At 39.5% G+C, this 13,467-nt stretch overlaps 1 protein-coding gene across 7 annotated transcripts in view; it reads right to left on the bottom strand.

The window, feature by feature from the left end:
* Window positions 1-13,467, bottom strand: part of NVL (nuclear VCP like) — a 133,802-nt gene that overhangs the window by 92,878 nt on the left and 27,457 nt on the right. For 6 of the 7 annotated variants that reach the window (XR_010319440.1, XM_064276843.1, XM_003410940.4 and 3 more), the window contains 6 exons: window positions 12,110-12,167; window positions 8,048-8,320; window positions 4,974-5,106; window positions 3,997-4,073; window positions 2,876-3,010; window positions 1,347-1,448 (listed from right to left, as the gene is read on the bottom strand). Coding sequence is in view for 6 of the 7 variants with exons in the window: in XM_064276843.1 (XP_064132913.1) it covers window positions 1,347-1,448; window positions 2,876-3,010; window positions 3,997-4,073; window positions 4,974-5,106; window positions 8,048-8,320; window positions 12,110-12,167 (778 nt within the window). In the remaining variant the exon portion in view is untranslated. The remainder of the gene's footprint in view (window positions 1-1,346; window positions 1,449-2,875; window positions 3,011-3,996; window positions 4,074-4,973; window positions 5,107-8,047; window positions 8,321-12,109; window positions 12,168-13,467) is intronic. The other variant, XM_064276848.1, reaches the window with a different exon arrangement.

Here is a 13,467-nt window from a genome sequence, read left to right as displayed (position 1 = left end):
TTCAACAAAGGACAGTTGATCTGATATGACCATCTTGCTCACCGTATTCACTTTATTCATTGTATTCACTTTCATTATGTAACCAGGGGCCCGAAAGGGTGGGAACTAGACCACGTTATTTATTGGGCATCTACTGCCAGGCACTACACTGGTTTGATAACAAATACAGAGGGACGTTTAAACACAGAACTAACAACCTAAAGACACAATTTGTCTCTTTATCTTCATTCATCATTGTGTTTACCAAACACAAAATTTACTACTTATCCTTAACAGTGAAAACAAGCTCATTGTGAAAACCAGGAACCACCTGAAGGAGTTTAGCTTGCTTTGCACACACTTCCCTTCCGCCCTTTCACCACCTACGGTACCCACGTCTTTTTCAGCTTCGTTGGTCTTCATGTTAAACCAAGTAGGCGGCCCCTCCTTCTTGCTATTTTGTAAAATATTTTCTCAGTTTCTGCTAAAATACAATTTCTTTTCTAATTTTGTATCAGCCTTTATAGTTGTATTGGCCGTGTTTATCCGCCTCTACCTATTTTGTGTACAAATAATGGTATAAAATTGAACTTTTATCATTTTTTATTCATCAGCCATAGTGATGAATGGTGGCTGTGAAAATGTGCACAATGTAATAAGTGTGTGCTAAGCACTACATTAAGCTTCTAGAAAAATCCTCTCAGTTAATCCTCTCAAAAACCTCACGAGATCCTGGTATTACTATCACCCCAGGTTAGTAGTAAGGAAATCGAGCTAGAGTGGTCAAGTCTCTTGTCCAAGATCACACAAACAGTATGTGGCAACAAGGGATATGAAGCCAGCTTTCTGACTTGAAAGTACAGACGTTTAACCACTACACTATACTGAAGATAGAACTGTACTGGACACAAACGTCATCGTCCTGGCAAGTCCTTAAACTCCCAGGTTTAGCAACGTGAACTGAAATTAGGGTAAGCTCCAATCTATACTTAGTCTGGTTATAGAATTAGCTTTTCACAGCTTCAATTATACAGAGAAGAGTTTACCTTGACATTTCTATAACTGCTTTTCTAATGTGAATCCTAAACAGTAAAAAAATGTACACATTGCTTGTAAATTGTTTTGTCAAACCTAAATTGAGGACAGTAAAAGTGAATAAAAATATCGCAAAGATAATATGTTCTGTATTACAATCTGTATTATTAAATCTACTTTAAATATTTAACCATCATGAGCAGCAAATTACCATGTTTGCAAAAGAATGGCCAATGAATGGGTTAACAGATACTAATTTTAGAGAAAACAGCGTCGTTAATATAATCTCACAACATGTGACAACCTGACATTAAAGTCATTAGTTGACTCACCACCGCTTGTTCGAATAGTTCCCTCAGCTTCTGTTCAGATTCTCCAGACACTCCAGACACAACCTCTGTAGCAGCTACTTTCAGAAGTGGCAAGTCAAGTTCCTATTAACAAGTACGTAAGACAACGGTGAAATTTTAACTTTCCTATGTTCTCCTTATCCAGTACCCTCTCGAAATAACATTTTTTAAATCAGACTCATTTTCTGATAAACTTTATCCTTCTGTGTGGATCCAATGAAAAACATTAAAAATCTATGGGTTTTAATTAAACACATTAATGAGACACCTTCTATCTGTTTTTACTTCACAGATGTCACTATGGAACTTTGTTATTATCTCTTCTGAATAAAGTGTCTTGAATCTCATGATGTATGCATTCCTCTACTTAGAGCTGAGCAAAATAATTGTACCTGTTCATTAATCTGCTGAATAGGAAGTAGCAGGGCTTGTGACACAGCTGTCCCCACATAGCCTACTGACATTTCTCTACCCTAACTTAGAGACAGCAAATTACTAGACAGAGAAAGCAGGCCCTTTAGGACAAGGAAGAGAATCTACTGTTGTCCCACCGGTATAAATGGCAACAAGTCTGGCTAACTCTTACTCATTCGTCAGCTACCCTGAAATTTTACTTCCTCAGCTACATTTTCCTAGATTACCAAATCTAACTGGGGTATCTCAACTATACAGCACACAGCACTCTGCACTTTTCTGTCTTCCACTTAGTGTAACTGTAACTCTGTGCAATATTTATCTGTATGAGTATTTAACATCTGTCTCATACACAGACTGAGAACCCCTCAAAGTAAGAACTGGGTTTGTTGGACTTACCAATATATCCCAGTATCTGACATGCAGCAGACAATAAAGATTTGTTCAATAAACGAAACAAAACCATCAAGTGCCTCTATAACTTATTTTCTTTCAGAGAGCACTAGTCTATTACTGACCGGAATGGTATGCAATTTTTCTAACTGAAGTCACCTGGACATTTTGTAGTTCACTCTTCAATATAATTCCTGAAAAATCTGACAGGCTAAAATAAGATTGCTGAATTTATATTTTGCCAAGTAAGTATCTATTATCACCAGTTTGGAAAGAAAGGCTATTTTAATACTAAAAAGTATAAGAACATAACTCTGAATTGAAATTTTAAATAAACTTAGCTCTAGAAAAAATATAATCTTTGGTTTTCTTATTTTACTGCTCTTGAGACCACTGGCTTAAAGGGAAATCATTGTTAAGAGAACTAACTAAAAAATAAACTACATACTAAAAAAAAGGAAGGGAGATTGTTTGTGGCTATATTATTTCAACTTCGCACCCAATCCTTGCATATAAATAAAAACTGGACGTATTTTTTAAAAAACGTATTGCATGAAAGAGGTAAAATGAGAAGGGGATCACTTCTTACTGCCACCTCCTCCTCCTGAGGGATGACAAGTCTAGTTGAAGTTGATCAAAGAGAAAAAACAACAAACAATAAACAATAAAAATAAGGAAAGCGTGCCAGTGTCAGCAAGCCTCACCCCAGCAATTGCACGTGCAAGTAAAGTCTTCCCACAGCCTGGCGGTCCGTGAAGGAGCACTCCCCGAGGGGGGACAACGCCCAAATGCTGGTACACCTCCGGGTGACGCATGTGTACGAGCACCTTGCAGACTTCCTGGGGGGAATAAACAAGAAAAACATCTTTCGAATTTTGAGTGAAATAACAAAGTAGAATTAAATCCCTGTTCTCTGAAGGAGCAAAACATAGAGAGAGACAACAGGCTTTAGACCTGGGTTTGAATCTCAGTTCTGGTCCTTAATGGGACTGCAGGCAAGTCACCAAACCTTTCTAAGCTCCGATTTCATAGGCTGTAATAATCAAATGGTTAACATGCTCAGCTGCTAACAGCTAGGTTGGAGAACTGTCCGCTCAGGAGCACCTCGGAAGAAGAGCCTGGTACTTGACCTACTTACGAAAAAGCAGCCACTGAAAACCCTACAGAGCACAGCTCTACTCTGACAACACAAGGGGGCTGCCGTAAGTCAGAACTGACTCGATGGCAATTTTTTCTTTGCTTGTTTTTGTTTTTAAATAATGTATCTTGCAGATATAACAAAAAGTAACTTGCATGGTAACTGGAACAGAGTTGAGATTAAAAATAAATAGTAACCATTATTCTAGTACTATCAATACATTACTGATAAAGTATGTATCTTAATACACTATAATTAAAATGGTGAGAAAGGTAAAGTTAAAAAAACCAAACCAAACCTGCCGCTGTCAAGTCGATTCCGACTCATAGCAACCCTACAGGACAGAATAGAACTGCCCCTTAGAGTTTCCAAGGAGTACCTGGTGGATTCAAACTGCCAACCTTTTGGTTAGCAGCCATAGCTCTTAACCACTATGCCACCAGGGTTTCCAAAAATCCAAACCTGTTGCTGTCAAGTCAATTCTGACTCAGAGTGACCCTATGAATAAAGAGAGCAAGCTTCATTTACCCCTCAACGCCTTGCATGATACAGGTCAGGTGTGCCCCTCTCACTTTCCCAGTTTCCTTTGCTATACTCAGCTCATTTTAAAAACAAAGAAGTAGGGTTTGTTCCTATGATAGGTTAGCAATATACCCATTTGATGTAGAATTCTGCACTTGAACTAACCTTTAGCGTCCCATCATTGCCCCCAACATCTTCGAACTTCACATTGGAGATCTGCAATTCTAGCCCCCTGGCTTTAGCTGCCAAGCAGAAGAGGGTGGAGGTGAAAAGACTAGGGATAATTCAGTAATAATTCATAATTAATTTGCTAATCTTTAAGAAAACAAAGGTCCATTAGACGCTGAAATATTTTTTAATAAAAGTCTCTGCATATAGCTAGCAACCAGCCATCTAAGATTGCTTCAATGAGTCTCAACCCACCTGGATTAAAGGAGAATGAAGAACACCAAGAACACAGGATGATAACGAGCCCAAGAGACAGAAAGGGCTACATGAACCACAGACTACATCATCCTGAGACCAAAAGAACTAGATGGTGCCCGGCCACAACCAATGACTGCACTGACAGGGAACACAACAGAGAACCCCTGGGGGTGCAGGACAGCAGTGGGATGCAGACCCCAAATTCTCATAAAAAGACCAGACTTAATGGTCTGACTGAGGCTGGAAGGACTCCGGTGATCATGGCCCCCAGACCTTCTGTCGGCCCACTACAGAAACCATCCCCAAAGCCAGCTTATCAGACATGGATTGGACTGAACAATGGGTGGGAGAGGGATGCTGGTGAGGTGTGAGCTACTGGTTCGGGTGGACACTTGAGACAATGTTGGCATCTCCCGCCTGGAGGGAAGATGCAAGGGTAGAGGGGCTTAGAAGCTGGCAAAATGGTCACGAAAAGAGAGACCGGAAGGAGGAAGCGGGCTGTCTCATGTGGGGGGGAAGTAATTGGGAGTATGTAGTAAGTTGTGTATGGGTTTTTGTGTGAGAGACTGACTTGATCTGTAAACTTTCACTAAAAGCACAACAAAAATTATTAAAAAAAAAAAGTCTCTGCATATAGAGAACTCCCCAAGCAAAACAGCATGGGAGAGATTCCTTCTCTCTAGCAAACAGGACCACCCAGAAAACACGCATCTCACCTTTCTTTTGCAAGACAGTTTCTACTTCTCCATCTGCTTCCTGAAGATCTTCCTTCTTCCTTTTGCCTCCTTTGTTCTTTAGCCTGCCTTTCCGTTTTTTATCACTCTCCAGAAGAGAAGAATCTTTGGAATCCTAGAGAGAAAAGAAATTTAAATATACCTAAATTTTTGAGATTGGCATTATAAAGAAATTCATCCCTGTCACAGATTGAATTGTGTCCCCCCAAAATATGTATCAACTTGGTTAGGCCATGCTTCCCAGTATTGAGTGGTCATCCTTCATTTTGTGACTTTACTTTTATGTTAAAAGGATTAGGGTGGGGTTGTAACACCACCCCCACTCAGGTCGCCTCCCTGATCCAAGGTAAAGGGGGTTTCCCTGGGGTGTGGCCTGCACCACCTTTAATCTTTCAAGAGATAAAACGAAAGGGAAGCAAGCAGAGAGTGGGGGACCTCATACCACCAAGAAAGCAGCACCAGGAGCAAAGCGCATCCTTTGGACACGGGGTCCCTGCGCCTGAGAAGCTCCTCGACCAGGTGAAGATTGAGGACAAGGACCTTCCTCCAGAGTCAACAGAGAAAGAAGCCTTCCCCTGGAGCCAATGCCCTGAATTTGGACTTGTAACCTATCAGACCGTGAGAAAATAAATTTCTCTTTGTTAAAGCCAAAAAAAAAAAAGAAATTCATCCTTATCCCAGCACTTTCACCTATTAAAAACTAAAACCAACCCCCTTGCTTGTTGAGTCAATTCCAACTCATAGTGAACCTACAGGACAGAGTAGAACTGCCCCACTGGCATTCCAAGGAGCGGCCAGTGGATTCGAACTGCTGGTCTTTTTGTTAGCAGCCAGGTTCTTAACCACTGTGCCACTAGAGCTCCTTCACCTCTGTTAGCTATCCCCACCACTTTGCTGAAGGTTTCCCTATGTTGAGAATGTTGTTCTCCCCTGTACCCATAAGGCTCGCTTTAAATGCTAACATTTGAAAACCTCTGCTCCAGAGTCTTCCCGTTAGAATTCATCCCATCCTCACACTCCCGGAACACTGCCTTGTACTTGAGTGATGCACTGTCTGTCTCCCTCACTGAACGGTGAGCTCCTTGGGTTAGGACACCAGCATTCATCTGTCTTCCATCACCAAGGTCTCTGCAGTGCTGGTGCTCGATTCATGACTGACAAATCACTGGGTTAAACATGGCCACGCAGCTGCTTAGCTGTCCGCTTTTTGACAGGCATGAAACAGTATAATTCAATGGAACAGGAAAATGGGTTTCTTGACCTTGCCAACCCTAACAATGCTCTCTACAGATGGATGGTTAAAACAAAGAGATCTGGAAAAGGCACGTTCATATGAATCCTGAGAGGACCGTCTTGCCAAATCTAAGGGCTTGGTTCTTGGAAACCGCTTGGAGCAGTGCTGCCCGATAGAAATGCGGTATGAGCCAGACATGCAACTTTATATAGTCTAGCAGCCACGTTTTAAAAAGTAAAAAGAGCAATTAACTTTTAATAATACGTTTTAATGTAACAGGTCCAAAATATTATCATTTCAACATATAATCAAAGTAAAAAATTATTAATAAGCTAGTTTACGTCCCTTTTATGCAGTAAGTCTTCAAAAACCCAATGTGCCCTTTACATGTACAGCACTAAATGTCATGGGAATTACTTGATTTATACACAGATCCGTCAAATTTCCAGCTGAAAAAGTAGATTCACATACTCAAGCTGTCCCAAACATACTTAAAAGTTTTCCAATAACTGAACTACCAGTTTTTAAATTTAAATGAAACAAAATGAAAAACTCAGCTCCTCAGCTGCACTGTGTCACATTTTGAATGCTCTGTAGCTGCGTGTCCAGCACGCACCACGGCGGACAGCGAGCGCGTGTCCAGCATGCACCACGGTGGATGGTGAGCGTGTGTCCAGCATGCACCACAGTGGACACTGAGCCTAGAACACACCCTGCCCACTGTATCACAGGAAAGACTGCTTTAAACCCCTTCTCATCCTGCCAGGCAGTAAAAATAGTCACCTAAGAACGCTGCCCAATGTCTGATAATTCACCAAGTTTTTCTTTATATATTTCCATTTAAAAAGAAAAAAAAAAAAAACTTGCTTATTCTACGTATATTCATATCATATCTATTTACATAGGATCCTTCAAGGAATTATCCTAAACTGAAAATGAACCATATTACTATTTCAGCAACAACCGTCCCTCCTACCTAAAACTATCAAATCTCAGTTACACATACCCAGAGGGGTTATTTTTGGACTATTAGTAAACGCCTTTCAGAAAGTTCCTTAGGCATAAGTTCAGCTAACTGACGACTATGTGCTAGACATACTTTAGCTAAGACACACTATTGATCAAAACAAAGTCCCCGCTCCCCTGCAGAGACAAAGAGTAAAAGAAAACAACAACAAAAACTAAGCAATTACACAGTAAGTCAGGTGATTTTAAGTGCTTAAAAGGAAGATAAGGCAGGGTTAGGAAACAGTGTCCCATGAGGAGCTATTTACCTAAGTCAGGTAAGGCCTCTCCGAAAAGATGACATGAAAACAGAGGCGCGGGCAGTGACGGAATGAGCCGCACGAATGCGGGGCAAGTGTTCCAGCAAAAGCCTGGTGTAGTCTACAAACGGCGAAAGGCCACCGTGGCTGAGGCAAAGCACAGGCAGAAAGGGCAGTAGGAGATGAGATTAAAGAGGCAGCCAGGCTTTACTGGCACCTGTAAGATCTCTGGCTTTCCAGCAGAATTAAGCCATTGGAGGGTTTTAAGTAGAATGACAATGCCCTAACTTAACTTGCAAAAAGATGACTCTGTGAAGAATAAGTTAGGGGACCAAGAATGGACACAGAGTCCAGTTGGCAGAAGATTACAATAGCTAAGGCAAGAAAGAGTAGAGGCTTGAATTAGGATGGAAATGATGGAGGCAGTGGGCAGTGGTCAAATTCTGTATGTATTTCAAAACTGCTATGTCTTTCGCAAAACACTGCTTGATAAAATATTCAATGAGAAGACTAACATATTCCAACTACGCCGGGCTAGAATTCCACAACAAAGGTACCTGTATCTCAGATGCTGCCTTCTTATGATGACTTTTCTCATCTGATAGGCCCAAGGAAAAACTGTCTTTGGATCCACATGGGGTTTTGTCAATAAACCATCCTCCTTCAGGAACTGTGGCAGAGGTCTTCAAAGGCGTGGAGCCCGTTCTGGAAGTCAGCCGTGGTGCTGACATGCTGGTTTCTCTTTGCTCCATCTCAGGAGTGTTGGGAACAGGATCAGGATTTCCTTTCCGATACAAAGAAAGCAGGGAACTGTTCATGTGATTGGCTGACTGTCAAAAACATGATTTTAGTATAAATTACTCAACAGATACATGTGAAAGTTGACTCACCTGTATTAACACATTTTCTACAGCTTCTCCCCCAGCAGATTGACATTTAGAAAATGTAGTGCTCAGAGTAAGATGCTTCACAAACAAGCTTTACCGTCTAAAAGATGTACCCCCGACTCCAAGGTAATGGTCCAATACATAAATAACTGGCAATTTCATAAAATCAAAGCTGGCCAACACTACGTGATTCTTCACCCCAAATTACCAAACACACTACTATGTACAGGCTTTGATAGAACCAAAATAAACCATGTGACTAGCCTGGCCAAAGATGAAAATGCACACTACTACTCTCCTCTACACACACAAAGTAACAGAAAATAAAGGCTTAACGTGATTTGTTAAATTTATTCACAAAGTCTTCAATTTGATGCAATAAATATTGACTCATATAAGACTGAAAGGGCTGACTCATTAGGGGGAGAGCAAGTGGGAGTACGGAGTAAGATGTATGTAAACTTATATGTGACAGACTGATTGGATTTGTAAATGTTCACTTGAAGCTTAATAAAAGTTAATAAAAAAAAAATATATTGACTCATATAAAGAATACGCCTCCACCGATGTAAAAAAGATGATATTTTCTTCTATAGACAGCAGCTTTAGTAACAATGCATTTAGGTAATTAAAAATAACCAGGTAAACGAAAAAAGAGGAAGTGCAGAATGGTAATTAAGCACATAGGCTTAAAAGAAAAATATTCTCCATGACCACACACCAAATTTCTGACATTAATTATTTATGGAAAGGGGAACAATAAAGATCTAGTTTATGTATCACTTATTTCAATGATATTTGAATTCTTTAGAACATGCAATTTTTTTTTTACCAGTTTAAAATATTTATTTTATTTTTAAAAACTTTAGCCATTGTAATAGGTATGCAGTAGCATCTCATTGTGCTTTTTTTTTATTATTAATTTTATTGAGCTTCAAGTGAACGTTTACAATTCAAGTCAGTCTGTCACATATAAGTTTACAGACACCTTACTCCGTACTCCCACTTGCTCTCCCCCTAATGAGTCAGCCCTTCCAGTCTCTCCTTTCGTGACAATTTTGCCAGCTTCCCACTCTCTCTATCCTCCCATCCCCTCTCCAGACAGGAGATGCCAACACAATCTCAAATGTCCACCTGATATTATTAGCTCACTCTTCATCAGCATCTCTCTCCTACCCACTGTCCAGTCCCTTTCATGTCTGATGAATTGTCTTCGGGGATGGTTCCCGTCCTGTGCCAACAGAAGGTTTGGGGACCATGGCCGCCGGGATTCCTCTAGCCTCAGTCAGACCATTAAGTATGGTCTTTTTATGAGAATTTGGGGTCTGCATCCCACTGATCTCCTGCTCCCTCAGGGGTTCTCTGTTGTGCTCCCTGTCAGGGCAGTCATCGATTGTGGCCGGGCACCAATTAGTTCTTCTGGTCTCAGGATGATGTAGGTCTCTGGTTCATGTGGCCCTTTCTGTCTCTTGGGCTCTTAGTTGTCGTGTGACCTTGGTGTTCTTCATTCTCCTTTGTTCCAGGTGGGTTGAGACCAATTGATGCATCTTAGATGGCCGCTTGTTAGCATTTAAACAATTTTTTTTTTACAATGAGAATGTATATTAAAAAGATTAACGCAAATATAAGACAAGTACCTAACCCTCGTCTGCTTCTTACCACAAAATTGGGCTTGATTCCCTGATTTTTTTTTTTTTTTTAGTTTATTTGTTGTTGTTAAGAATATACACAGCAGAACTTATAACAATTCAACAAGTTCTCCATGTGGAATTCAGTGACATTGGTTACATTCTTTTTGTGTAACCCTTCTCAACCTCCTTTTCTGAAATTTTTGCCCCACCATTAATATAAACTCACAGGCCCCTAAGTTTCCTATCTGATAATCTTTCCAGTTGATGATATCAAATTTGATTCCACACAGTTTTTAAGAGCACAATGCTCAAAGCACACATTCTTTACTAATTAAGCTAGACTACTGTTTGCTTTCGGAGCTCTGGTGGCACGGTGGTTAAGGGCTTGTCTGCTAACCAAAAGGTCAGCGGTTCGAACCCACCAGCTGCTCCAAGGGAAAAAGAGGTGGCAATCTGAATCTGTAAAGATGGCAGCCTTGGAAACTGTATGGGGCAGTTCTACTCTGTGCTATAGGGTTGCTATGAGTCAGAATTGACTTGACTGCAGTGGGTTTGGTTTTTGGTGTATTGTTCAGCTTAAAGATTGCAGGGGATATTTTTGGTTTAAGGCTTAAAGATGATCTCAGGGCAAGAGCTTTATCCAGGGTTCATCTAGCCTCAATGGCTCCAGAAACCCTGGATTCCATAAGAATGTGAAGTTCTGTTCTGCATTTTCTCCCTTTTGACCAGGATTTTTCTATAGAATCTTTGATCAAAACATTCAGTAATGGTAGCCAGGCACCATCAAGTTTTGGTCTCATGTGAAAGGAGGCAGTTGTTCATGGAGGCAATTAGCCACACATTCCATTTCCTCTTCCTATTCCTGACTCTCCTTCCTCTGTTGCTCCAGGTGAACAGAGGCCAACTGTTGTGCTTTGCATGGCAGCCTGCAAGCTTTTAAGATCTCAGGAACTATGCAATGAACGAGGAGGTGGAACAGAAGCACTAAACACACTATCAGGTCAAATAACTGGGACATCCCATGAAACCATGACCCTAAACCTCCACACCAAGAAACTAAATCCCATGAGGTATTTGGTTGTATATGAGCAACCTCAATAGCTGATTTTTTTCTGTTGTTGTTATAAATATGCCTATCATACAACATTTGCCAATTTAACGTCTTACAGACATACAACTTACTGACATCAGTTACATGCATCGGCTCTGCAACCCTTCCCCTTAATCAATGGGATTTTCCATCATCAGAAACCGAAGCTCAGTGCTCTGTAAAGCAATAACCCTTCCTCTCCCCTCCCGCCTTGGTAACCACTAATAAACTTCGGTCTCTATACATTTGCCAGTTTTTGTCTTTTTATGTAAGTGAGGTCATACAATATTTGTCCTTTTGTGATGGACTTATTTCACTCAGTATGTCTTCAAGCTCCATTAAAGATAGATAAATAATAAATACCTGTTTGTTCTACATAAATGTGTTTTATAACAGTAGTTACTATCTCCTTAGGTATCATTACCTCTGGAAATAGATTGATTACATCTGAGAGAGGGCCTAGGAAGTTTTTTGTTTTTTTTTTTTAATTTCTTTACTTTGGAAAACATTGTTTTGAAAAATGTCAATTAAATAAACAAGTAAGCGCATAAACCGGCTCGTAGACAATGAAAGTCACCACTACCCCATCAATTCAAAACCGAGTATTGAAATTATTTTGTTACTAAAATACAAAAAATGAGTTACCAAGACAGAAAAAATAGCAAGTTATAATTTCACATATTCCTATTCTCTTTAAAACAAGCCTATTCATTGATAACACCAGCTCCTTGGCAGAAAATACATTTTTCCTACTAACTTCCCTCCTTATTTCTGTCTGACCTTATTTCTGGCCATTCTCTTCTCTTCATTTTTTCCTGTATAATCAGTTTTAAATGCATATACAAGAAGGATGGCTAATCTAAGAACTCATCACCACTACAGAGGATGTATTCAATTATTACTGATGACAATGTCCAAAGTCTCTTATTTTATTGCTTACTGAATTTTTCTGAGAAGGACTAACAACCCTTACAATAATCATCCAATCGGCCAGCTGAGTGTTTGACTCACCTGTACGTCTGAGTAGTCACCCATGTCTGAATCATCATCAGAACTGCTTTCAGTAAACCTTAGTAAAGACAGAGGGGAGAAAAGTTTGAAAGGCTGTTCTTCCACCTCCAAATAAAATTACCACCCAAACAAGAAAATATACTGAGACAAAAGAGTATGCTGCTTAAAAGCCCAGGTTTTGGAGCCAGAGAAACCTGGATTCAAAGTCCAGCTTTACCAGTTACCAGCCGCTACTTAACTAACCACCCTGAGCCTCAGCCTCCTCACCGGTAAAATGAAGATAATAAATAATATCTACTTTGTAATTATGAAACAATTAAACAAATGCTTGCAAAGCCCTTAATACACAGTAAGTGCTTAATAAATTGTGGTTACTTTTACTCTAGTAATAAATAAAAATAAAACACAAACTCCTATTAAACTCAAAGACTTCATTTAGGAATATCAGACTCAAGTAGAAGAAATGCTATAGCAAGTCATAATTAAGCATGTCAAGTAACAAGTTTACAAAGTCAATGTGACCAAGCCATATGACCAAATGCATGTTCATGAGGAATAAAGGATCAAAAAACTTTTCTTATGATGTGGCAAAAATACGTGTAAATCCTAATAACTGCAGTTCATTGTAACCGAAAGTCAACATCCTGAAATGTCAAGTAACTATAGGACTGCTACTATTTAATACAATTTATGTAGGAAAAAAAAACCAGACCTTTCCTAATAAAAGCATCTACATGAATGCTATAACCTGTATTTAAAACTAAGATCTGAATTCTTTTTTTATTCATTAAATTCGATCAATTTTGGTTAGGGCATTTCTAATCAATAGAATGAATGTGGATTATTCAACTGTTTGAAAAAAAAAAATTTGTCTTACAATTCATGCCCTACAAATAAAAGTAATTCCAACTGGAAAAGGGAGTTAAAAATAATTCAAAGGAATAGGAAAAAAGCATAGATGATTATATACTCTTGTGATAGACAAAGTCTTTCTAAGCTTATCAGCAGAAACAAAGAAAAAAACTTCCAGGCTCGACTAGGCAAAAAGGGAAAATTCTCTAATCATGACACTATAAAAAAAAAAAAAAAAAAAGGCAAATGGCAAAACAGGAAAAGCATTCTCAATGCAGATAAAAAAAAAGGGCTGCTATTTTATACAAAGAGCTCTGATAACTCAATAAGGAAAATTTGAGTGCCTTTCAAATGAAAAACAGCTCGTAAAGAAATAATTGACAAAGGAAATATGAAAGTGCCAAAAAAATTTAACCTTATCAGTTATCAAAGAATTCCAAATAAGGGAGCAGTGCGTTGACATTAACAGTGGCAGAATAATTAGGGAAAAGCTGGGGATGGTAAGG

This window comes from Loxodonta africana, chromosome 25 (assembly GCF_030014295.1).
Source record: "Loxodonta africana isolate mLoxAfr1 chromosome 25, mLoxAfr1.hap2, whole genome shotgun sequence".
NCBI lineage: Eukaryota > Metazoa > Chordata > Mammalia > Proboscidea > Elephantidae > Loxodonta > Loxodonta africana.
This window is presented reverse-complemented; position numbering and strand designations above follow the sequence as displayed.